Source organism: Urtica dioica, chromosome 10 (assembly GCF_054948205.1).
Source record: "Urtica dioica subsp. dioica isolate 48M chromosome 10, U.dioica_male_clone48M_v1_H2, whole genome shotgun sequence".
Classification (NCBI taxonomy): domain Eukaryota; kingdom Viridiplantae; phylum Streptophyta; class Magnoliopsida; order Rosales; family Urticaceae; genus Urtica; species Urtica dioica.
This window is the reverse complement of record NC_142765.1, coordinates 18,155,008-18,181,853: the sequence shown is the minus strand read 5'-3', so window position 1 is coordinate 18,181,853 and position 26,846 is coordinate 18,155,008. Positions and strand designations below refer to the sequence as shown.

General features: G+C 37.9%; 3 protein-coding genes across 11 annotated transcripts; 2 read left to right on the top strand and 1 right to left on the bottom strand.

Annotated features, from left to right (window-relative positions):
* The first annotated feature begins 1,335 nt into the window (after positions 1–1,335).
* On the top strand, positions 1,336–7,700 carry LOC149383687 (uncharacterized). 9 transcript variants are annotated; one of them, XM_089628464.1, is made up of 6 exons: positions 1,336–1,526; positions 1,688–1,837; positions 2,245–2,616; positions 2,721–4,983; positions 5,059–7,032; positions 7,383–7,700. In XM_089628464.1, the coding sequence occupies exons 2-5, from the start codon at positions 1,754–1,756 to the stop codon at positions 6,993–6,995; spliced, it is 4,656 nt and encodes a 1,551-aa protein (XP_089484590.1). In that variant the 5' UTR covers positions 1,336–1,526; positions 1,688–1,753; the 3' UTR covers positions 6,996–7,032; positions 7,383–7,700. The 9 variants fall into 9 exon arrangements, with proteins under 9 accessions (XP_089484590.1, XP_089484589.1, XP_089484584.1 ...); XM_089628463.1 differs by having other exon boundaries at positions 1,652–1,837; XM_089628458.1 differs by having other exon boundaries at positions 1,336–1,564.
* Positions 7,701–8,382: 682 nt separating this feature from the next.
* LOC149383686 (rac-like GTP-binding protein 3) lies at positions 8,383–10,933 on the bottom strand. The gene is made up of 8 exons (XM_089628468.1): positions 10,547–10,933; positions 10,060–10,147; positions 9,776–9,885; positions 9,619–9,682; positions 9,460–9,524; positions 9,275–9,340; positions 8,878–8,975; positions 8,383–8,785 (listed from the first exon to the last, which is right to left on the bottom strand). The coding sequence occupies exons 1-8, from the start codon at positions 10,649–10,651 to the stop codon at positions 8,746–8,748; spliced, it is 636 nt and encodes a 211-aa protein (XP_089484594.1). The 5' UTR covers positions 10,652–10,933; the 3' UTR covers positions 8,383–8,745.
* Positions 10,934–14,809: 3,876 nt separating this feature from the next.
* Positions 14,810–19,252, top strand: LOC149383685 (uncharacterized). The gene is made up of 2 exons (XM_089627881.1): positions 14,810–15,905; positions 17,217–19,252. The coding sequence occupies exons 1-2, from the start codon at positions 14,810–14,812 to the stop codon at positions 19,250–19,252; spliced, it is 3,132 nt and encodes a 1,043-aa protein (XP_089484007.1).
* Positions 19,253–26,846: the final 7,594 nt, after the last annotated feature.

Genomic DNA, 26,846 nt, shown 5'->3' with positions numbered 1-26,846 from the left:
TGTTGGAACAACACAAGACAACCTTAACTTCTCTATCATATTATGCGTCTCTCTCTCTCTCTCTCTCTCTCTCTGTGTGACTGTTTTACCCTCATAATTACCTGTTTGCCCTTCCAGCGCAAACACTCGTATTGGCCTCACACCACAGTCCCTACCCCTATCAGCACTCACCATCACCAATTTTGCCCACATCTCGATGCCCAAACTAAATGATTATTTAAAACTTAATTTGATCATGTAAACTTCAAATTATACCTTTTTCTTTGAAGATTGAGAAATTTCTTAGTGTTTAAATTAGTTCTTAAATTATTTTCGATGTAAATTTTGTCCAAAAATTCAAATCCCTCAAGCTAGGATAAAATATAGTATAAAATTGATAGTTAATTTTTTTCCCCCGTAATAAATTCAGGAAGTATTTATACAAATAACTAAAAAAATAAACAAATTAAAGTAACATTTTGAATCATGACTCCCCAATAATCATCATAAGAAACGAAAAAAGTCATATGATGTTAGTGACAACAAGGTATCCCCACAAATCATTATGCTTTGAGTTACATGAGTGTTTTGTGTTTACATAGTGTTCAACACGACAAAATTATTTTTAATATGTGACCAATATAGATAAATACCAAATAATTATATATAACAATATTAGGAAATGCATTTTTTTTTCATTGAATCATCACGACTTGTGTTTGTTTAATTAATCTATGTAGTTTTGGATAGTTCATCAATTTTTAGTGTTTTGTTTTGCTGTTAAGACATAAGACATCAAATTTTATATATTATGCTTGTTTGTAAAAATAAATAATCTTTTAGAAATTGAAAGTGTTAAAACGTAAATAAATGATATTATTATTTTCAATTTTCTTTAAATATCATCAAAAGGCATTAAAAATTAAAAAGAATACATTTCTTATTATTCTTTTAACCTTGCGATCTAAAATTAAACCACTATTTAAAATCATAGCTACACTAGCTAGTTCCATATTTACTAATTTATTGATTTATTTTTCATTAAAAAAACTATAAAAATACTAAAATAATTGTTTAAAAAAAAAAGTCAAAGAGGTTCAGTCAGTCAAAACACATCTAATTGCCATCAAAAGTCCTCTTCCAAGTCATATTTCTTTTTCAATAATAAAAAAATAAAATAATAATATTAAAATGACACATCCTATCTCTTTAGAGTTTTGAGAGTGTCACCCGTGGGTGGACCTATCGTTTTTCTCTTTCTCTATCTCTCTCTTTTCGGGCTGACCGATCTGCCCGAACTGACCGTTTATTTCTCTCTCTTCCAAAATACGCCTTTCCTTTTTTTTTTTTTTTCCCTTCCCTCTCTCTATCTCTCTCATCGTTTTTTTCCCTCTCTCTCTCTCTAAAATTCTCTCTCGCGAATTCGATAGCGTTGGATCGACAAGCGGCTCGAAATCTGGACCTCTCAAATTCGGATCTGACCGAAAGTCTCGGACTTCGAATTCCGATGGTTTGAGTTAGGGTTTCGGTTCGGCGGTGAAATTTAGGTCTGGTCCTTTTCTTCGATCTAGGGTTTTGATTGGAGGTAGGTACGAGAAATCCAAATAAAATAAAATAAAAAGACCAGCTTTAATTATTTCGGGTGGGTTTTGTTGTTGTTTGATTGGCGTAGAAATTAGGGTTTGGATTTGATGATTTTCGTGGCTAGGATTTCGATTCAAACTGGAATTGGGGGAAATGCGAAGGTGAGAGAATTAGACAACAGAGTCGGCTTATGTGGACAGTCCCCTCGCGTGTAGTCCTCGCAGCGGATGGTTCTTCTTCATCGTCTTCGTCTTCGCTGAATTCATTTCACAAGGTTCGATTATCGTATGTTTGATTTTTACTTCAATATGTTCATAGGCTGTTTCTCGAGATCTTTTTTTATGTCTCGGTTTTAATTACTTTTTTTTTCTTTTCGATTCAATTCGAGGCTTTCAGATTCGAGGCTTTTTTGTTTTGATTCGGAGGAAGTTGATTTGAGGGGTTAAATTTTGTTTTTTATTGTTAAGTTTTTGTTTTTACGCATTTTTAATTTCTTTATGTTTATCAGATAGATACATAAATTAGTTGGGTGTTTTTGCTCGTCATAACTTGGACTTTTCAATTCTCAAGTAGATACATGAATTTATGAGAAATTCAAGTTATAACTCTTAAAACCATTTCTTTTACCTTCTTTCTGGGAAAATAACATGTAAAGAATCGCTATGTTTTTTGTTCTTGTAGGACGGGCGAAAGATCAGTGTAGGTGAATGTGCTCTGTTTAAACCTCCTCAAGATTCACCGCCGTTCATTGGAGTAATTCGTTGGGTTACAACAGGAAAAGACAAGAAGTCAAAGTTGGGGGTCAATTGGCTATATCGTCCCTCTGAAGTAAAGCTCGGTAAAGGCATCCCGTTGGATGCTGCGCCGAATGAACTTTTCTATTCATTTCATAAGGATGAGATTCCTGCTGCGTCGCTACTCCATCCGTGTAAAGTTGCATTCCTCCCAAAAGGCGTCGAACTTCCATCTGAGATCTCCTCGTTTGTCTGCCGGAGGCTTTACGACGTTTCAAACAAGTGTTTATGGTGGTTAACCGATAAGGATTACGTTAACGTGAGTTTCGACTGCCCTTAACTATATTAATTTTGTTTTTCTTCACTTTTCTTGGATTCCCAAAAATTTTCGAGGTCAGAGCTGATTTTAATTTTCTTTTACAGGAGCGACAAGAAGAAATAGATAAACTTTTATTTAAAACTCGAGTAGAAATGCATGTAACGGTGCAATCAGGTGGTCGGTCTCCGAAGCCTACGAGCGGTCCTACATCAACCTCACAGCTAAAATCTGGATCGGAGGTTATGCAGAATAGTGTATCGTCGTTCTCTTCCCAAGTCAAAGGGAAGAAAAGAGAGAGAGTGGAGCAGGGCTCTGAGCCCTTCAAACGGGAGCGTGTTACGAAGACCGACGATGGGGGTCCCGGTCTTAGTAGACAGGAGTCCCTTTTAAAGTACGAGATTGGAAAAATAGCAGAAAATGGCGGGCTTGTTGGCACGGAAGGCGTCGAGAAATTGGTGCAGCTCATGCTTCAAGATAGAAACGAGAAGAAAATAGATTTGGCGGGCAGGACAATGCTCGCCGGAGTAATCGCAGCCACGGAAAAATACGACTGCCTCGGTGAGTTTGTGCAGCTACGAGGGTTGCGCGTATTTGATGAATGGCTCCAGGAGGTCCACAAGGGAAAGGTTGGGGATGGAAGCGGGTCCAAGGATAATGACAAATCCGTCGAGGAGTTTCTCTTGATTCTGCTTCGCGCGCTGGATAAGCTCCCCGTGAATCTTCAAGCCTTGCAGATGTGTAACATTGGAAAGTCTGTGAACCATTTGCGTTCTCATAAGAATTCGGAGATCCAGAAGAAAGCAAGGAGCCTGGTTGATACATGGAAGAAACGTGTGGAAGCCGAAATGAATATTAATGACACGAAGGGCGTCTCTTGGCCTGGGAGGTCTCGCGCCGAAGTTGGAAACAGGCATTCGGGTGGGTCTTCTGATGTCGCCATGAAGAGCTCGGTTGCGCAGATTTCTGGCTCCAAATCCGCGTCGGTTAAGATTGTCCATGGAGATAGTACAACTCGGTCTGCTTCTGTTTCTCCAGGGTCTATCAAATCTGTCCCGTCCCCTGCCTCGGCTAGTATGGCGGTGAAAGACGGGCATCATCGGAATACTGGTGGAGGTGCTGGGATGTCTGATGTTCCTTTAACTCCAGCCAGGGATGAGAAAAGCAGCAGCTCGAGCCAATCCCACAACAACAGTCAGTCTTGCTCCAACGACCATGCCAGAAATGGAGGCGTTTCTGGAAAAGACGACGCAAGAAGTTCCAGTGCTGGTTCAATGAATGTGAATAAAGTATCGGGCGGTTCCTCTCGACCTCGGAAATCAGTGAATGGATTCCAAGGCTCACATTCTGGGAGTCATAATAGGGAAATTGGGTCCGGCAGAAATTCTTCTCTGCAAAAGAATAAAGCTGTTGAAAAATCATCACAGTCCGGGTTGACTAGTGATAAGGTACTTGATGGGGCCAATGCTGAGGGAAATAGTCATCATAACAAGTTGATCGTCAAGATTCCAAATCGAGGCCGCAGCCCTGCACAGAACAGCGGAGGCTCTTTTGAAGACCCTTCGATCATGAGTAGCAGAGCTTCCTCTCCGGCACCTTCAGAGAAGCCCGATCAGTACGATCGTACCTCAAAGGAAAAGAACCATGCATATCCGGTCACTGTTACCTCTGAAATAAATGCCGAGTCGTGGCAAAGCAATGATTCTAAAGATGTGCTGACGGCCTCTGATGAAGGCGATGGATCTCCTGCTGCCGTGGCTGATGAAGAGCGATGTAGGACTGGTGATGTAACCAAGAAGGTCGTTGAAGTACCAAAAACTGCATTGTCATCGACGGGAAATGAGCCCAAACCCGGGAACCCTCAAGAGGCTTGTCTCAGTTCTATGCATGCTTTGGTAGAAAGCTGTGTGAAGCATTCTGAAGGTAATGCTTCGGTGACAGCTGTTGATGATGTTGGTATGAATTTGCTTGCCAGTGTTGCAGCTGGAGAGATAAACGACTCTCCTCAAAGAAACGCCCCGATTGAGATTGCCTCTGTAGGAAACAATCTCAAAGAAATATTATTGCCTACAGAGAACCTTGCTCAAAATAAACGACCAACCACATGTGGTATGGTTGACAGACATGGGAAGCATGATAGCGAAGCTGGTAATGCTGGGTTGAAAATTAGCGAAGAATCCTTGATCAAGTCTGGAGAGAAGCCTATGCTGGAAAGCACTGCACTCGAAAAGGTTTCTAGTACAGATTCTCAGAGAGCCGAAGGCTGTGAGGAAAGCAAGGGGTCGAAGGAGGGTGTTCTGGCTGCTGCTCCTGCAATTGTCTCCCCAAAGACGAGCGAGAGAACCACAGGTGAAGCTAATCCCAGTACAGGTGATTATTTCCTATGTTCATTTAAGATTGGTAATAGTTGCTCGAGTAAAGAAGTTAAGTTGACGATTCCTAAAGTGTCATCTTTATCTGCAGCTCTGGAAACGGAAAGCAAGAATGAAGGGATTAAGAGTACCGTGCCAACAGACGAGAAGACCACTGCCTCAGTAATAGCCTTGAAGCTCGTGAAAGGGGATTCTGAGGACCGATTGCCTTCTGTATCGGGGAGAAAGATCCAGGAAATAAAAACGGAAAAGTCTGAAACAGTGGATATTAAGTGCCGAGACGACAAGTCTAAAAGTCCAAAAACTGAGCCAGAAAGAACTGTGCCTACGACTCCGGAGATTCGAGTTACAAGTGAGGCATGCACCGGTGTTGCTCGCACAAGTAGTGAGAATATGGAGCGCAAGACGGAAGGCAAAGAGACTGACAAATGTCTGGAACCAGAGAAGTTATCATCCACTTGTGACGTCCAAGAGGCAGAACTGGGAAGATCCAAGGCTTCAAAGTTGACCGTCCTCAAAACGGACAATGCTGAGGAATGTACGTCCAGTGGAGATTCTTCTTCAAAGTCCTCTGTTGTGGTATCAGACGCAGATGCAAAAGTGGGATTCGACTTGAATGAAGGTTTTAATGCGGATGATGGGAAGTACTCGGAGCCCAAAAACCCGGTACGTGGATGTTCACCTGCTGGTAATTTGATCAGCCCGTTACCTTTTCCCGTTTCTTCGGTTCCCAGTGGGCTTCCTGCTTCGATAACAGTCACCGCCGCTGCTGCAAAAGGTCCGTTTCTTCCGAGCAAAGGAGAGGTTGGATGGAAAGGATCAGCAGCCACAAGTGCTTTCCGCCCCGCTGAACCCAGAAAGGCACAAGAAGCGTCTTCTGGTGCAACGAATATCGCACAGCCCGAACCCACTACGGGGAAAAAACGCCCTCTGTTTGATTTTGATTTGAACGTACCCGACGAAAGAGTTTTGGAGGATACGGCATCAAGATACAGTGGTCACGATACAAGTCCTCAACTGCGAGGTCGATCCACTAGTGCTACACAGGTTCGTAGTTCCGGTGGACTCGACCTTGATCTGAACGAAGTTGACGAGGCTGCGGAGACGGGTAATTTCTCAATAAACAATGCCTCGATTTTGCAAGCTAAATCATCGGCCGCCGGCGCTCGCATGGATTTCGACTTGAACGACGGTCCTATTGCTGACGAGGCGAGCACCGACCCGGCTCTGTTCGGTCATAAAATCCGGAGCAGCGTGCCGTCCCAGATACCGGCTTCGAGTCTCCGGTTGAACAGCACAGAAATGGGCAGCTTCTCTTCGTGGTATCACCCGGGGCCCGCTTTCCCAGCCGTCAGCATTCAGCAACAACAGCCTCTCTCGATCATCACGGCCGGCGGGCCCCAGAGGATGATGGGCGGGCCCACCATTCCCGGGAACCCGTTTGCTTCTGCTCCAGAGGCTTACCGGGGAGGACCTATTCTCTCGGCTTCTCCGGCCATGCCTTTCCCTTCCACCTCGTTTCAATACCCCGTCTTCTCTTACGGAACGAGCTTCTCGATGCCTCCCACGACGACCTTCCCAGGCGGTCCCACCACCACTTATATGGACTCATCGGCAGCCGGTGGGAGGCTTTCCTTCCCTGCGGTGCATCCGCAGCTAATGGGACCCGCGGGCAGCGTTTCGTCCAATTACCCGAGGCCGTACTTGATCAGTCTCCAGGACGGCGGTATCGGCAACAGTATCGTCGGCAGCGAGAGCAGTAGGAAGTGGGGGAGGCAGGGTTTGGATCTCAACGCGGGGCCCGGAGCCCCGGAAATCGAGGCGGTGAGGGGAGAAGAATCTTCTGGTGGCCTTGTTCCGAAGCAAGTATCGGTGTCGGGTTTTCAGGCCATGGCGGACGAGCAAGCCTCGAGGATGTTCCAGTTCACAGGTGGCGTGTTGAAGAGGAAAGAGCCAGAGGGAGGACGGGATGGTTACAGCAACAGCAACAAGCAACCCTCGTGGCACTAGGAACGTGTATTAGTGATTCTGGTGACAGTTAAATCTTGTAAGTTTCTAGTTATGTATATCTTACTCCCTGAGTAAAAAAAAAAAAGGTTCTTTTTTATTTTATTTTATATATTTTCTTTTTGAAATAAAGTTGTTGCCGATACTCGAGTGATTGCCCCGACTGGCCAGTTTTCGATCATTGTTCAGAACTTGCAAGATTTTGCCTTAAACTGCTACACTTATAAATCGGGTTCAATTAGTCGTGGCTGTTTTTTTTTTGTCATTGTAAAATGCATTCTTGGACTCGAGATGCATATAGTCAAAGGGGAAGAAAAGTCTGATTTTTGTTAGTTTGGTGTTATGATTATTAGCGAATACCTAGTCTTATTAATATCATTGGTTTTTCAGTGATATGATGAGGATGGGCATTTGCTATAAAACCCGGTTCCTCGAGGTGATCATCATCTAACTAGTTGTGCTTTTGTGGAGAGGATGGGTGGTAAGTGAGTTATTTGAATCTTGTTCATAGTCTCCGACCTCCTCCTCCGTGGTCGACAAAAGCTTGTTTCTTCCTTTTAATTAAAGGGGTTTAGCTTCAGATTCCCCTATGTAGATATGTAACTTTTTGTATTTTATATTTTATTTTTGTCATACATTATTATTTCACAGAAAATCTCAAAACACTCGTGTTACAGTGCAGCAACTAAATATACCCCATTTGGACCACCCAGAATCAATCTCTTTCTCAATCGATCGTTGCTAATAAATGGAGAGTTTTGAATGAGTGATCAACTCCTTTGAAGAAGGATAAAAACCATTAAGCGCTTTGTTATATAAACAAAACATATATAGAAAACAGACCGGCTCTCTTGATGATAATTTTTCTTCTGGGTTTATTTTTTTATTTTTATTTTTAATATAATTTTTTTCCTCTGCGAATCAGAGTATAAAATGCTTTCTCATGTACATATCCATCATAAATTTTTGAACCCAGAAAATAAAGGGTGGTTGACTTTGACTGTCCTTGTGTACACTGTACACCAACCAAGTTTTATGTAATAAGTGTTCGTGTCAGTATTTTCTCAGAGTTGCTTTCTTGTCCAACTACTAGTACAATTGCCTCATATTGGACCTCTGAAAATTCAACAACCAATTTGTGTTTGGTTTATTTAGGGGAAAACAAAAAGCAGCTAACGTAGTTTTTATAATAAATTGCGTAGGTGGTGTGATTTATATGCCATTCAGATGTTGAATTCAATTCACTTGATTGTATTGTACCTTATGTGTGGCTTTATCACACAACCAAAGCAAACTTGAAATTGAAAATCATTTACTCATCATACCTAATCTTTGCCGGCAAATAAGACTGCAATAAATCTATCTACTTACTTGTAGCATCAATCATGAATTAACCAGTAAGCCATGTATGTGTGTTTTTGTTTCTATTTGTGCAAAAGAAACTTGTCTTTAAAATCAACTCTTTACAATGATCAATATACGTATATATGCAAGAGTTTTGTGTCTACTACATACTATATGGTTTTAGACAGATTTTTCAATACAAACATGAAGGGAATTAAAACAAATACAAAAAAAAAAAAAAAGATGGAAACGTAAACAAAAGTGGTCAAATTGTGAAGCAAGTAGTCACGTTGAGTTGAGTAAGAAATGGTCTTCTACAAATTCCATGGTTGACGAGGATTCTATGTTGAAGATGACAACTATGAATGAATGTGCGTGTGAGAGAGAGATAGAGAGAGCGTGTCTAGTATCATTTTAGACATACCAGTTTCCTTCCACACAGCACATGACTGCAATTTGAAAATCAAATTAAATCAGAGATGAGGATGAGAATGAAATAATAATAAAAAAAAGTAGCTCGAGAGAGAGAGAGAGCACAAACATTAGGCATCCTCTGGACTGTTTTTTCTTCTTTTCTTTTTGCTTTTGTGGTGGCTTGATCACAACTTTGATTGCTGCATCAAATATTGCTTTCACATTCTGCGATTGCATTGTGTCGCCGTATATCAGCCAAAAGGACTCAGAGTCGAGTGCAAGTAACCAAAGGAAGGAAACAAAATGAAGAAGAAAGAAAAAAAAAAAAGTATTTTCTTCTAAATTCACTAAAAAAGAAGAAGCAAAACCTAAGACCAAATAGTCCAATTTATAAAGCTGCTGTTAGCGTCTATGTATTTCCAAGGCAAGCCAGAGAATATAAACACATACGTATGTATGTATGTATATATATATATATATATATATATATATATATATATATATATATATATATATATATATACCTGCTGAGTTTTGGAGCTGCATTCTATGTAATACGCAGCGCCTATCTGTTTCCGCAACTCCTCGCCCTAAACAATCAGGGAAAAGCAAATGCAAATAAATCCATGAACTGAACTCATCGTGTATCTTAAAGCGAACCAAATTAGCCGTATTTTCTTAATTACATAGCTAAAAAAAATAACCTTACCTGGGCTGTAGATACAGGTACCAACCCTGGGTGATCCGCCAAATAGTGCTTGTCCTCTCGAAGATCTAGCCCAAAAACATAATAAAAAGCAATCAAGACAGGGTTTTTTTTAGATTCAAAGTGTTCTTGATTTTAATCAAGGTAATTGAATTGGCTCACCGAGTTTGGTTCCGGCGAGGACTACCGGGACACCGGGAGCGAAATGCTGAAGCTCAGGGATCCACTGGAAGAGTGTAAGAAAAAGAAAAGTTTAGCAAGTTCATTGTATATAAAATAAAAAAATTCCCTTGAATTTACACAAGTGAATTAAATCAACCTTTTTCAAGACATTCTCATAACTTGCACGGCTAACTAGTGAGAAAGCCAAGACAAAAACATCAGCTCCTCTATAGCTCAACGGCCTCAATCTGTTGTAATCCTCTTGTCCTGTTCAACAATTCATTATCAATACAATGAATGAATAAAAAAAAAAAAAAAAAAAACAAAAAGACAAAGCACGAGACAAGATTGTTGGCTTAGTTTGGCCACATTATAGGATTTGAAATATAAAAATAAAAATAAAATAATAATCCACAGAAGGCAAAGATATGTTTTTTGTACCAGCTGTGTCCCATAAGCCTAAATTCACAGTGGTCTGTTCAACAACAACATTGGCACTGAAGTTATCAAACACCGTCGGTACATAGTCCTGAAGAAGAAAGAGTTGAATAGGTACGTCAACATACATGGGTTTGAAAAGTCAACCAAAGCATTACAATGAAAGGAAAGAGAGAAAGAAAAAAGAGACAAATTTAAAGATTCTTTCTTTGGCCTCGTGGGAGAAAAAGGAAAAGAAACCCAGATGACTTTACAAGCACAAAAACTCATATGATAGAGAGAGAGAGGGTACTAAAAAATTGAAAAACTCAAAAAGCTGCAAAACCCAGATGGGTTTTTTGAACAACTAATCAAAAGCTGAGAAACCCAAGAAGTTGTTTTTTTATTTCTTTCTATTTTTAATTTATACTTCCATTTTTTTGAACCATGACTACACAGAGAAACTGATACATATATATATACATATATGTGTATAAATATGTACACATACAGTTGGGAATTTGTTGCTTGTGTAGCAAATAAGCATGCAAGTTTTGCCCACAGCACCGTCTCCAACAGTCACACATTTTATGAACTTTGAAACACTGGAAGCCATTGAAGCCAATCCAAGACCCCGTTTATTTCTTTTTACTTTTTGGGTCCAAAGAGAAAGGCTATACAAAAAATAAAGCGAAGAAGAAGAAGAAGAAGAAAGAAGAGAGAGTCTTGTTTTTGGGATTTACACAAAGTTTATGGCTTTTGATTTTGAGTGAGAGAGGCGACAGACACAGACGGGTTGGGTTTGGGTCACATGATTCTTTTTTCTTTCTTTTTTTCGCTGAAATTGGGTCACATGATTCTCACTCTATGTCTATGCAACTCTCTCCAGTCTTAATTCTTATTAACTCTTTATTTACCCTCCTCAAAAAAAAAAAAAAAAAAAAAAAACACACTCTTTATTTACGTTGTTGCTAATTAGTCCGTTTTTATATAAAAAAATTCTAATCTTTACCCTTTTATATGTTTTTGCAAATTATTTTTATTTGGGCAAGAAAACGTAATTTCTAATTTGTAGGTTTTGGCTTGGTGGCTTCATATGATCCCATCAAGTATTATTTGAAAGATGGTATTTGTAAGTAACTAAGCCACTTTAAACATGTGATTTTGGATCTAACCTATGTTTGACAATTTTTAGGGATATAGCCAAATGGCTTATGTGACAATAATTAAGGTCTGATTTGCCCTTATTTATTAACAAATTCGTCACTTTCTCTCTCCTATTTTTTTCAAATAATTTTTTTTGCATCAAAACTTCAAAAATTCGTATCTTTCTCATACGAACTCGAAATTGAGTGATTTCAGATCCTACAAATTCGTGGCGTCGAGATCTTCAAAAATAGACCCATTGTGTTTGATGAAAAATGATGTTTAATGCATCATAGTTACGTTTCCATTTATTTTTTTTGATAATTTAAAAAATTTCCAGTTATTTTCATATTTAAGGTAGTAACATGATTTTTCTACATCTATGATATTAACCATGATTTTTCATCAAACACAATGGATCTAATTTTGAAGATCTCGGCATCACGAATCCGTAGGATTTGGAATCACTCAATTTCGAGTTCATATGAGATAGATATGGTTTTTTGAAGTTTTTATGTAAAAAAAAGTGTAGGAAAAAAGTAGGAGAGAGAAAGTGACGAATTTGTTAATAAATAAATGTAAATCAGTCCTTAATTATTGACACATAAGTCTGTTGGCTATTTCCCTAAAAATTGTGAAACATAGGCTAAAAACAAATTTCATAGTTTCATTTTGGCTATTTAGCTACGGTGCCCTTTTTTTTTTTTTTTTTTTTTTATTTTTTTTTTTATAAAAAATGGTCTGCTTCTTAATTTATTAATAATAAATTGTAACATGACAGATAAGAAAGGAAAATAAAGACTTACAGATAAGAGTTTGAATTCTGTTTGCGAGTAATTTTCTATTTTCTTAGCTAAACCAAATATAGGATTTCTCAATTTTTTTTCTTCTAAAACTACTCATTGTCTCTTAAATATTTTCTAGAAAATTAATTTATAAAATTGAAATCAAATACTTTCTCTTTATAATCAGATAAACAATTTGTTTTTCATTCTTTTCTTTTTCTCATGCAACGTACAATCCCACGAGTAGATCTAAATTAAGCTACAACTTACTATACATTTATAGTTATACTACAATTTGTGATTATGACTAGGTACTTTTTAGGATAGTTTAAGAATGTTACCAATTTCAAACATGGTTTAAAGAATGTAGCCAACGTTTAGTAAATTTTATAATTTAGCCATTTACATAAATACACAGTTAAAAAAATATCGAAAATACTGTATGTAACATAAATAATAGAAACCAATTACTAGTCAACGTTTCAGCCAGCCAAAACTTATCGCGTGTATAATAAACGAAAATTAATTGAAATTAACCCAACAAAACTTGATATTGCAATTAATTGGACTACAGAAAAGGAAAGATAATATTATGAAATAAAGGGAATCAAGTTAACGTGTATTAAATTTGCATTATTTGGCTGCGATCAAAACGAAAATTTAAAAGACAATTCATTTTTAAAATGAATACAAAAATATAATAAGTAATCGTGCAAAAATAACTACCTCATTTTCTCTTTCTTCTCAGTTACCGAAAGTTTCTTTTTTAATGTATGATATCACGTGTAGAATAAACGGAAATTAACTAAAAAAAACTTGATATCGCAACTAATTGGACTACAAAAAATGAAAGAAAATATTATAGAATAATTCAAGTTAACGTGAATTAAAGATGCATTATTTGGCTATGATCAAAAGACGTTGGCTACATGTTTATGTTTAGCCGATTTTAATAAAGGTTAATATAGTAATTTGTTAAATGAGAATTAAAGTCACGTCATCATATGTGGTTACATTTGAAACTTAAATGAAACGTTTGTTAGATTGCAATACCAACGTTTAAAGTGGCTTAGTCCATATAATTTTTCTACTTTTTACATAATTACATCTTAATAATTGTGGTGGCTAATTTGGTATAGTGATAATCTCACACATATCCAACCAAGAGGTCTTGGGTTCGAATCACTGTACTACAGAACTTCATGCTTTTTTTTATAGATTGAATATTTATGTTCTTTCAGTTTAATGTCGTCCATGCACTAAATCATGTAATATTAGTCAATAGTGCGCTTGTCATGATATAATATATCATATAATTTTGATCAATAGTGTCACTTCTCAAAATTAAAAAAATCTAAATCTTAATAACTAATCTCTTATTCGTTTATATTAGACAGATAGATATCTTAATAGTTGTTGTAACTGATTTGAGCAACTCTTGGAGTTGGTAACAAGCAAATGTCGCAACTGTAAAGTCTGTAATGGCCAAGCATATTACCATTGAGAAAAGAAAAAAAAAAAACTGTTATATATAATTAATAATTTATTTTTACGATATAATTTGTAAGTTACCGTAAATCACCATTATCTGGTATGAAATTTTCAATATCCTTTACGTCACATTAATTTCTCAACACTAATTGCCATACGTGATAATAGTTTTTGGCCATCACCAGTAAAAACAAGAAAATTATCTCCTATTCTTTAATAACTGTCTTAAAATACGAATTGTGACTCGTGACTCGTGACACTTGCATGATTTTTTTCTCAATTTTATTCAAATGTATTTTTTTATGTCTCCTATTCCTTATCTTAAAATTCTTTGTACACTTGATTTCATGATTTGACCCCAAATAAAATAAAATTTTGGATAGCGATGTTGCTTTCTCTTCAATACTTTTGAGACTAACAAACAAAGAAGCAATAAATAATTGAGTTTTTGAAAGTGTCACACACATCAAAGTTAACAGCCTGCAGTGTTTCTATTACAATAATCATGTTTATTCCATTTAAATGGGATTGAGAATTTCACAACTGTTAGGACTTTTTTTTTTTTTTTTTATTTTATTTTTTATTTTTTTATATATATATAAAGCCCATTTATGTGTGGCTCAAATATAATGCTATTACTAATTAATAGATTTAATATATAATCAAATTAAATTTTATTAATTAATTAAAATGAAAATAATCTATCTATATACTCTGATGGTGAATCTATATAAAAATAAATTCTAATACATAATTTTTTTATACCGTCAACAAAAAACTCTCAAGTCTAAAAACAGACAAAAGAGAAAAATCAATTCTAGTAATTTTACCACTGCTATCGTCACTCTCGTCATGGATCGAATTAGGTTTTTTCACTCTCTAATGATATGTGAAAATCACATAACTCAAAGATCTTAATTATTTACTATTGTTTAAATTTGTGTTTATATATGGTATCAGAGTATTGGGATTTACTCTTGTATATGACGACGTGTCGTTTTCCCTGTATAGCTTATTGTTAGTGTTGTCGCACTTAGTCTTTAGTCTTTATTGTTGACTTCGTATACGTGTCTTTTTCTTATTGGTCGCTGAGTTAGTTTAGTTTGTTTTTACTGTTTTGATTTCGCTTATATACGAATCAATTCAGAAACAGAGTTTTTCATCAATGAGAATTATTCTTTTCAGTTCTTTCTCATCTTCTCTTCTCTCTATCTCCAAACCCTAGTTTCGCCATTATCGTTCTTCGTAGCTCGGATTTAATATGGTATCAGAGCACAAATCCCCTCAGTTCCGGTCCTAGCTACGCATCTCTCTCCATTCTCGGTCGCACGCCTCACTGAAGATCATCTCCAATGGATCCCAAGATTGAAGCAACACCGACTGGAGATTTCTCCAATAAGGCGATCTCTCAACGATCGATCGAAGATGATCTTCTCGATCCTTACTACCTTCATCACTCTGACACTACTAGTTCGATCCTCGTATCGCAAGCTCTCACTGGAGATAACTACATCTCCTGGAGTAGATCCATGAAGATAGCGCTGGATGTGAAGAACAAGCTCGGATTCATTGACGGAACGCTTCCAAGACCTTCGCCAGAGGAAGTGAAGTCTCACCGCCAATGGAATCGCAACAACAAGATCGTGCTTTCTTGGATCCTTAATTGCGTCTCAAAAGAGATCTCATCGAGTTTGATGTTCACAGAAACCGCCATGGAAGTCTGGAAAGATCTTGAAGAGAGGTTTTCTCAAAGCAATGCTCCAAGAATCTTTGAATTACGCCGAGAGTTTGCGCATTGCATTCAAGATCAGAAATCTGTTGGCCTCTACTACACCAAACTCAAGGCAATTTGGGAAGAGTTAAGCAATTTCAGACCATGCTGCAAATGTGAATGCAAGTGTGGTGGAGCTAAGGAACTGGCAGCCTTCCTTCACTCAGAATATGTGATGCAATTTCTGATGGGACTCAATGAGAGCTTCGCTCAAGCCAGAGGTCAAGTGCTCCTCATGGATCCAGTTCCTCCAATCAACAGGGTCTTTGCACTGATCACTCAAGAAGAGAAGCAGAAATCAGTTCAGAATGACATGATTGGGAATATGGATCAATCGAGCACAATGGCTTTAAGCGCTGTTCAAGATCAGAAGAAGGCAAACAACAGGAAGGAAAGGCCCACCTGCACTCACTGCAAGATGGTTGGCCACACGGCGGACAAGTGCTACAAGTTGCATGGTTACCCACCAGGTTACAAGCCAAAGGTTAGAGGACAAGCGAATGCATCTGAAGGCGTGATTGAGGAGACTAGCAACAAGAATGAGGCACTGAATGTCATGGAGAATTTCACGACTGATCAATGCCATCAGCTCATCAGTCTTCTGTCAAATCGAATCACCACTGCAGCAACTCCTCAAACCAGAACTGGTGAAGTCAACATGACATCCTATACCACAGGTTCTTTATGTTATAGTTGTTCTGATATTTCGTCAAACAAATATAATAGAATGTGGATTCTTGATACTGGTGCAACTAAGCACATATGTTCTGATCATTCTTTATTCTTGAGTCTTAAGCCTTTACAGAATTCAAAAGTTACCCTGCCAGACCACACATCTATCCCAGTGCATTTTTTTGGTGATATTAGAGTCAACAACCGTCTTATTCTGAGAGATGTTCTTCTTGTTCCTAGCTTCAAGTTTAATCTCATTTCTATCAGTACATTAACACGCAAGACAAATCTGGTTATTTCTTTCACTGATCATGGTTTTACCATACAGGATACATTTCACATGAAGATGATTGGCAGGGGTGAAAATCACCAAGACCTCTATGTCCTCACTGATCAAGATGAATCCATTGCTCACATCAACAAAGTGGCTGATCATGTGTGGCATAGACGTCTAGGTCACCCTTCTCATAAATGTCTTGACGTTTTGAAATCTGATCTTGATTTTACTGTTAGTAGTAGAGATATTCCTTGTTATGTTTGTCCTCAAGCCAAGCAAAAAAGGCTTCCTTTTCTTTCTCAGAATAAACATAGTGACACTGCTTTTGACTTGATACATTGTGATGTATGGGGACCTTATTCAGTGAGTTCTAGAACAGGTCATCGTTTCTTTTTAACTCTTTTTGATGACTGTACAAGGTTCTGCTGGATTTACCTAATGAGAAGCAAAGCAGATGTTCACCATATTTTGCCTCGTTTTTGTGCATTAATACATAATCTTTTCTCTGTTAAGATTAAGCATTTCAGGTCAGATAATGCCAAGGAATTAGTATTTGCAGATTACTTCTCTAAGCAGGGCATTTTTCACCAGTTCTCATGTGTTGAAGCACCACAACAGAACTCGGTGGTTGAGAGAAAGCACCAACATATCCTTAATGTTTCTCGTGCATTATTTTTTCAATCACAACTGCCTATTATCTATTGGTCAGATTGTGTTCTTACTTCTGTTTATCTGATAAACAGAACTCCTACACCTGTTCTCAATAACAAGACTCCTTTTGAGCTGTTATATAAGAAAAAGGTTGATTATGAGACCATGAGAGTTTTTGGTTGTTTGGCTTTTGCATCAACTTTGAAAAATCATAGAACTAAGTTTGCACCTAGAGCAAAGGAATGTGTTTTCCTAGGCTATCCTCCTGATTATAAAGGATATAGGTTGCTTGATGTCAAGACTAGAGATGTTTTTATTTCCAGGGATGTCATATTCCATGAAAATGTTTTTCCTTTTCATAGGATCTCTGATAATTTGAATCATATAGACCCTTTTCCTGGTCTTGTTTTGCCTACAAGTACAGCTCTTGAAGCTTTGCCTACAAGTACTGCTCTTGAAGATTCTTTTTCAGACCATACTCATGAGATTGGTCATAAGGTTGCTGTTCCAGATCATGGAGACAACAACGACAGCCGTGAGATCAATCATGAGATCAATGATATTCCTGATCCCTATGATGATGATGAGGACATTGGAGAACAATACAATGGAAGGAATGATAGTTTGACAAGGACACAATCAGACCAAGTTCCTGCTGATTGTGAGGATCAACATGTTCAACCTGAGTCTACTATGAGACCACAAAGAGTTAAGACAGCCCCCAGTTACCTAAAGGACTATCATTGTGGGTTGATAGTGGACAAACCAGGTTGTTTTCCTACAACTAAGCATCATCTGTCTCAGGTTCTCAAATATGATCAACTATCTCCTTCATACTTGGCTGTTTGCTTGTCAATTTCAGATCAACCAGAGCCAAAGTACTATCATCAAGCAGTTCCCCATGAGCATTGGAGAGCAGCTATGAATGAGGAATTGCAAGCTATGAAGGAGAACAAGACATGGAGCATAGTACAACTGCCACCTGATAAGAAACCAATTGGATGTCGTTGGGTTTATACCAACAAATTCAAATCCAATGGATCTCTTGCAAGACACAAGGCAAGGTTGGTGGCCAAGGGATACAACCAGAAGGCAGGAGTGGACTTCATCAACACTTTCTCTCCAGTGGCTAAACTGGTCACAGTGAAACTGTTGATAGCCTTGGCAGCATCTCAGAAATGGCATCTTACACAGCTGGATATAAACAATGCATTTCTCAATGGAGATTTACATGAAGAAGTTTATATGGAGCTGCCTCTAGGATATCATCCTCAGGGGGAGTTTAATGAGGATCTCACAGGGAAAAGGCTGGTGTGCAAACTACATAAATCAATATACGGATTGAAGCAAGCCTCAAGACAGTGGAATTTGAAGTTTACAGAGTCAATTGTTTCAGCTGGGTTCACACAATCAAAGTCAGATTACTCCTTGTTTACTAAGGGAGTTGGACAAACCTTTGTTGCCTTACTGCTGTACGTGGATGACATAATCCTAGCAGGCCCTAATATGGAAGCTATAGAAGAGGTTAAAGAGTATCTGGCAGCTACTTTCAAGCTGAAAGATTTGGGACAACTCAGATTTTTCCTGGGATTGGAGATTGCTAGGTCTTCAACAGGAATAGTGCTGAATCAAAGGCAATATGCTCTTCAGCTATTACAAGACTATGGTTTCCTGGAGTCAAAGCCGGTCCACACTCCAATGGTTCCTAGGCAAGCGTTGACCTCGAGTAATGGAGTTGTTCTGGCTGATACAAAACACTACATGAGTCTGGTGGGAAGGCTTTTGTATCTAACCATTACAAGACCAGACATTTCCTTTGCAGTACATGTTCTGAGTCAGTTTCTCCATTCTCCAACTGATCTCCATCTCAAGGCTGCTCATCACTTGCTCAGATATATAAAGTCAAGTCCTGGCCTTGGATTATTCTTTCCAGAGAATTCTTCTACACAGATTAGAGGATTTGTGGATGCTGATTGGGGAAATTGTGAAGACACGAGACGGTCTGTTACTGGATTTTGTGTGTTCATCGGAGAATCTCTAGTCTCTTGGAAGTCAAAGAAGCAGTCGACTGTGTCAAGGTCTTCAGCGGAAGCAGAATACAGGGCAATGGGATCAGCGGCTAGTGAAATCACTTGGTTGCATCAGTTATTGAAAGATTTCAAGGTTGTTCCTTCATCAGCTTCGGTTCTCTACTGTGATAACCAAGCGGCAATTCATATTGCTACTAATCCCTCATTCCATGAACGGACAAAGCATTTGGAGATTGATTTGCATTTTGTTCGAGACCTTGTTAATAAGGGAACGTTCAAGCTTTTGCCTATCAGAACACAGCATCAGCTTGCAGATGTGTTCACTAAGCCACTTCCGGCACCGGCGTTGAAGAGTATTTTATCCAAGCTCAGTTTGCAGAACTTATTCGCTTGAGGGGGAGTATTGGGATTTACTCTTGTATATGACGACGTGTCGTTTTCCCTGTATAGCTTATTGTTAGTGTTGTCGCACTTAGTCTTTAGTCTTTATTGTTGACTTCGTATACGTGTCTTTTTCTTATTGGTCGCTGAGTTAGTTTAGTTTGTTTTTACTGTTTTGATTTCGCTTATATACGAATCAATTCAGAAACAGAGTTTTTCATCAATGAGAATTATTCTTTTCAGTTCTTTCTCATCTTCTCTTCTCTCTATCTCCAAACCCTAGTTTCGCCATTATCGTTCTTCGTAGCTCGGATTTAATACAGAGTGTTGATGGTGAATGAGTGATTTTCATTCATATGATTATTGAATATGTTTATCTATGCCTTTTACGCAATAAAATCTATTAGCGTTGTGTTCTTGTTTTTTGCTCAATCAATTGTATTTCGTTAAGAGTATAATCTCATTATTATATCTCTACCGGTTTTGGTTATTTGGTGCGTATGATATAGTTATTTTAAATCAATTGAATATGGGATTACAATTATTGTTATTTGTAAATTGATCTGGTTATTGATGCTTTCACCGATTGATTTTATTGGGCCAATACTCCGGCCACGGATACATTACTTTGAGAAGAAAGATTAATAATTTAGGCCTTGTTTGGTATGAGAGAAAATAGGAGGGATGGATTATATATGAGGGATTTGGAAGGATGGATTATGCATTTTCTTTGTTTGGTAGGAAGAGAAAAAAATGGAGGGATGGATTTGTATCCGTGGGATCCACCAAAAAACTTTCCCCTCCATTTTGGAAGGATTGTAGAAATCCATAGCATTTTATTCATGAAAATTACATTTATAATATTTATTGATGCAATTTCATAGTATCTAATTATTTTATACACAATTTATTTTCTAAATTATTTTGGATGTGAAACAAAAATGAGTAAAAATTAAACATAATTTTAAAATTAATGTTATATACTTTTATTTATGTACCTTGATTATATATTTGATATGTAGACAATATAGTTATTTTACTCACATATTTTATAATATATAAATATTAATATATATATATATATAAATATATATTAAATTGTTCAAATTATTTTTGGATAAATTACACAATTTGGTCTCATATAATAAAAGAGTTATTAATGTCATTAGTATAATAAAAAATAGTCATGTTTTTCTTTATTATTTATACCAAACAACAAGTGGATGGATTTTAATCTTTCCTCTTAACATACCAATCAAGTTTTTGGAAAGATACAATCCATCCATTTCTTTTCCTTCCATTTCCGTCCTCTTCAATCTCTCCTTTCATGTTTCCCTCCTCTCTACTAAGATGCGTAGACTTAGTATTCATCATTGATGTTTTACCTGCACGTGTAGCCTGATAGAATAAATTTGCATTTGCATTCTTTTGGTTTTACACATGTTCTAATTTCATTGAAAGAATTAATATTCTTGTTCATGATAAACTACACACAAATGACGATATCAGTCAGTCATCAGTGTATGTATTTCAATATGAAAATTTATGATGATATACGTTGCCTTTTATAGAAATTGAATTTTAAGGCCAATCAGTTTGCTGCCTATTAAGAATTTTTATAACGGATTTGTTTTAAGGAATATCACGATTTGATATATATTCTGAATATTTTTTATCCATAAAATTTGATTTTACCTTGAGCAGTTAGGAATGGCAACGGGTACGGATAAAGTCGGGTACACCTATTCCGTTATCCGTATCCGCTATAATTTTTTACCCGTTACCTGGACCCGTTTACCCGGATTGTGGCCGGGTAACGGGGATACCAGCCGGGTAAGCGGGTCAAAAATATTGGACCCGTTACCCGTTTATCCGGTTTAAAAAAAGGGTAGCGGGTTGGGTAGACCCGTTTACCCGTTTATCCGTTTATAAAATAAAAATCCATCAATAATATAAAGTTTAAAAATAATAAAATTAGGTGAAAAATATCAAAGTGCTACTACAATATAAAGAACATTAAAATTCAAAATAAATAAATAAAAAAATACAAAAGAAGTCTTCATTGTAAATTTGGTCATCTTCATTGCAAGGCTATCATCTTCATTGCAACATATAAAAATTTATTATCTTTTTAAATATTTAAAAGTTAACGGGTCGGGTCCTGGGTAACCGGGTATGGGATGACTATTCCGTTACCCGTATCCGGACCCATTAAAACCTTAACGGGTATTACCCGTTTAACCGTTTATCCAAAAAGAACGGGTATTACCCGACCCGATTAAATCGGGTAACGGGCCGGAACGCGGGTAACGGGTCAAATTGCCATCCCTATGAGCAGTTGATATTACCGAATCGTATTATGTCTTATTTATTTAATTTTAATATCCATCCATTATGATTAATATTTTAGTCATCATAGTGGTCAAATTATAAAATTTTATTTTGAATATCAAATTAAAATAAATTCAATTACTCATGTTTATGTGATTTTCTTAAGTTAAATGATATTATGATATTTTAAAATTATCATGATTCATGAGTAAATTGAAGTTAATGCTTATAAAATATTTTGGATCGCCCAAAGGTTAATTATTCTTTTTATAACCCGTGAACATTATCGTGATATATTGATATGCTTGGTTAGGTCTATTTATTATATATAAAAATTGCAAATATATCTAATTAAAGTATATAAATTACCTATTATATGAAAATTATTTTGAGCATCAATTATGTTATCTTATAATATGTATTGTTGTTTTGCCCAAAGGTAACTTCAATATATACTTTATGTTTATTCATGTATCTTATCATGTTCGTTATTCAATTTAACGAGCTTAATTTCTATGAATGGTGTGAATAAATTCAGTTTCACCTTGGTATTCTGGATCTTGATTTAGCCCTCTTAAGTATGAAACCCACTGCTCTTACTGAAGAAAGCAACGTTGAGCATAAATCTTTCCATAAAGCTTGGGAAAGATCTAACAAACTGAACTTCATGTTTGTGCATGCGAGTGAATGTAAAAACAACATCAAGTCCAAATTTAAGAGAATTAAAAGTGCTAAGGAATATATTAAGCTCGTGGAAGCTAGCTCTCAATTCGACTCGGCTGATAAGTCGCGTGCTGGGGCACTAATAGGTATGTTAACCACCATGAAATTTAATGGTTGTCATACTATCCATGAGCATGTCGTTGAAATGACGAACATTGCAGCAAGATTGAAGACACTAGGAATAGAAGTGAATGAAAATTTCCTAGTAACGTTCATCCTTAAATCCTTACCTCTCGAGTATGATACATTTCACGTGCATTATAATACTCTGAAGAATAAATAGAATGTGCATGAATTATAAAGTATGCTCATTCAGGAGGAAGCAAGGCTTAAGAAACCTAGAAATCATTTAGTTAATCTCGTTGGTCATAAATAAGCTGGAAAAAAACCATGGAAGAATAATGGAAAAAGCAAGCAAGGACTGTTAAAACTTAATCAGTCATTTGTCCAAATCCACAAGAGGAAACTAGCCAAAGATATGTGCCATTTCTGTAGAAAGACTGAACACTATGAGAATGATTGCATGTAATATAAGGCATGGTTCGACAGAAATGGTAGCCTAGTGCTTTATTATGTTCCGAAATTTGGCTGAAGTTTTTTATAATACTCGGTGGATTACTTCTGGTTGTAATAAACATGGTTTATCTAATGAATCATCGGCTCCCTTGTGAAAAAAAAAAACGTTTTGAGTCATATATCCAAAGGAAGAATTGAAAGGTTGGTAAAGAATGATATCCTATCTACTTTGAATTTTACTAAGCTTTGAGTTTATGTTGAGTGTATTAGGGGAAAGCACACAAAACGCACAGTTAAGAAAACATCCACAAGAAGCTTACAACTCCTTGAAATTATACACACCGATATTTATGGGCCTTTTGACGTTTTATCACCTGGTGGAGAAAGGTACACTACTACAAATTCACATTTCTGGTGTGGATAGGTATTAGGTGCGACATGTCGCACCTAAATATGTGCTTAGGTGCGACATGTCGCACCAGATAGTCCTCAAAATTTCGCTAATGTTTAGTGGTATTCGGTGCGACATTGTCGCACCGGATATAAAACTGTCGCACCGAAAAGTATTAGGTGCGACATTTGTCGCACCCAATACCATCTGTCGCACCCAATACCATCAGGTGCGACAAATGTCGCACCTTATGGGTTTAAAATTTAAAACGGTCAGAAAATTCCCCCCGAATATTTTTGGTTGTGTGATTTCATATTCGGTGCGACATGTCGCACCTAATACTCACCGAATATGAGTATTAGGTGCGACATTGTCGCACCCAATAGGTTTAGGGTATTTTAAATACCCGAGCGTCATCTTCCTCGCCCGAACGCTCTGCATATTTCCCTCTCTCTATCTCACTCTCTCTCTCTCTCCGACGCTCCACTCGGCCTATCTCCGGCGATGTGCGTCCTCTCCGCCGTGAACCTCGCCGTCCTCCTCCAAGGTACGTCTCTCTCTCTCTCTGTCTCTCTCTCTCGTTCAATCTCACTTCTGTCTTTCTCCGACTTGCAGGTCCGTCCCCGCTGCCCGTGACCTCCTCGACTCAGCACGGTCCTCCCCCGCCGTCCGTGACCCCTTCAGCTCAGCCCCGGTCACCCCTGCCGTCCGTGATCCCCTTGGTTCAGCCCCGGTCCGCCCGTGACCATCCCTCGGCTCAGTCCCGTGACCCCCTCGGCTCAGCCCCGGTCCGCCCAAACAGCTCCCGACCCTCCCCCGGACCGCTGCCGCCCAATTCTCCCCCGACCCGCTGCCGCCCAAACAGCCCCCGGCCCGCCCTCGCCCACCCGCTGCCGCCCAAATAGCCCCCGGCCCTCTCTTGGCCAAGCCCCGGCCTCGCGTCTAGCTCGTCGCCTCGTCGTTGCTTCGGAAAAGGTTAGTTATGTGTAATTAGTAATATTTTTAGATTATTTAATATTTTTAGATTATTTCATATAGATTAATTAGTAATATATATGAAAATATAACTTTGATTAGATGTTAACATGTTTAGTTAATTAATTAATTAGTAACATGTTTAGTTAGATTAATTAGTAATATATATGAAAATAGTAAGATGTTAGATTAGATGAAAAATATAACTTGATTAGTTTGCTAAAAATTTGTAATATATAGTAATTGTAAAAAAATTTAAGAATATGTAACATGTTAGATTAGATGAATTAAGTTAAAAGTAACATATTAAATTACTGGTTGGTTATATATGTGTTTTTTTTTATTGCAGATTTTGGTTAGTCACTATTTTAGCGGAAACTCTCCGAATTTTTCTTAGAATAAAATCTATTTGTCAAAAAATAACTCTTTCAATAATATATTTTAACGAATTAACTCATTTGTCGAAATTGATTAACTTGGTAATGAAATCAGTAGTGAATTTGTATATAATAACGAATTCTAACAATTTTTCAAAATTATTATGTCTTTCACAATTTATCTTTTACTCTTACAAATTCGCTCTCGACTCTTTCAAATATTAACGATTCATTCTCAACTTACTAACAATTCATCACTCTCAATTTTCTAACAATTGAATCTAAATTTCTAATATTAACGATTCACTCTCAATTTTTACCTCTCAATTTCCTAACAATTCACTCTTACAAAATGAATTCTAACGATTCATTTTTACCTCTCAATTTCCCGTCTCATTCAGCGGAATGTCAAATCCAATTACCTCTCAATCGGTTGAGTTTGCAATATAAAACAGTGGTTAACGAGTTTATCCGCCTTGCAAGCAGACTCCCGAACGAAAATGGTCAATATCGTTGTCCTTGTAAATCTTGCAATAACGTGAGATGGCAAGAAATCGGGGTCGTAAAGAATCACCTTTTGAACAAGGGGTTTACCCCGGGATACACCGAATGGTATCATCACGGCGAATGTCATGTGCTTACCTAAGTAGAAGATGCCAGCGAGACTAACCAGAGAGGAGTCGGTGGCTCTCCATGATATAATGGATCACGAGGACTTCGACGATTTTACGGATCCGACTCCGAGTGAAGTACATGCAGAGCAGTAAGTGGAAGACTTATTGTTGGAAGCAGAATTGTACCCTGGATGCAAAGAAATTTCGTCTTTGTCGTTCCTGATTTCGTTGATGCACATCAAAGTCACGAACCATTGGACGAATAAGTCGTTTATAGAATTGTTGCAGCTCTTGAAGAAGTCTCATCCAATTGGTAACCAAATTCCGGAAAAACACTACGAGGCAAAGGCGAAGCTGAAGCGTTTCAGCATGGGATACGTGCATCAACGATTGTGTGTTATTTTGAAAAGATCTCGAGAAAATTGTGCCCAATTTGCAATGAGAGCAGATGGAAGCCAACCAGGAAGAATGTATCACAAAAGATATTACGATACTTTCCCTTGAAAGATCGACTGAAGCGATTGTACGCTTCTTGACACACGTCGCTTGAGATGCAGTGGCACGAACGAGATCGCGTCAAAGAAGATGGCGTTTTGCGACATCCTGCAGGACGTGGAAGAATCTAGACGAGAGATACCTAGATTTTGCTACAGAGCCTGATAACGTACGTCTGGGACTAGCTTTTGATGGGTTCAACCCGTTTGGGAAAATGAGTCTAGCGTACAGTATGTGGCCCGTGGTACTAACTGCGTACAACTTGCCACCTTGGTTGTGCATGAAAAAAGAGTACTTGATGCTGACGCTTCTGATACCTGGACCGAGCTCACATGGAAAAGACATGGATGTGTTTTTAGAACCACTAGTTGAAGAGCTGAAAGAATTGTGGGATACTGGGTTCCAAGTGCGAGATGAGACGAACGATGAAGTGTTTCGGTTGCGTGCCGCCCTTCTATGGACGATAAACGACTTTCCGGCTCGATCGTATTTGTCGGGATGGAGTGGCCAATGGTATCTTGTGTGCTTCGCGTGCAACCTTGAGATGCCATCTATAAAAGTCAGAAACATGATCGTCTACTATGACCATCGTCGATTCTTGCCTACACCTCACTGATTGAGGAAAAACATTGATCACTACGTAGATCGCTACGAGAAGTGCCGTAAACCTGTCAAGTTGACTGCACAAGACATACTCGATCAGTTGGCTAGTGTTTCTTGCACGACAACTGGCAAAAATGCCGGTAAACGAAAACGTGCTGAGTGCGAATTGAATTTGACCAAAAAGAGCATCTTCTATGAGTTGTCTTACTGGTCAGAGTTGGAGTTGAAGCACAACATGTACGTCATGCATATAGAGAAGAACGTGTGCGAGAATCTTCTCGGGACGATGCTCAGCTTGGAAAAGAAGAACTATGATACGGAGAAGTCGAGATTTGACTTGATGGACTCGAAAATCAAGTCTTCTCTGCACTTGAGACAACAAATGAATGGGTGATACAAACTGCCAGCAGCGTACACGTTAACCCTTGAGCAGAGACAACTGTTTACCTGGAAGTGTCGCACCTAAAGGTATGATTATTAGGTGCGACATGTCACACCTAATACCTTTAGCGACAGACTTTTATGTGCGACTTTGTCGCACCTAATGTCGCACCTAATAAACTATTAGGTGCGACTTTTGAG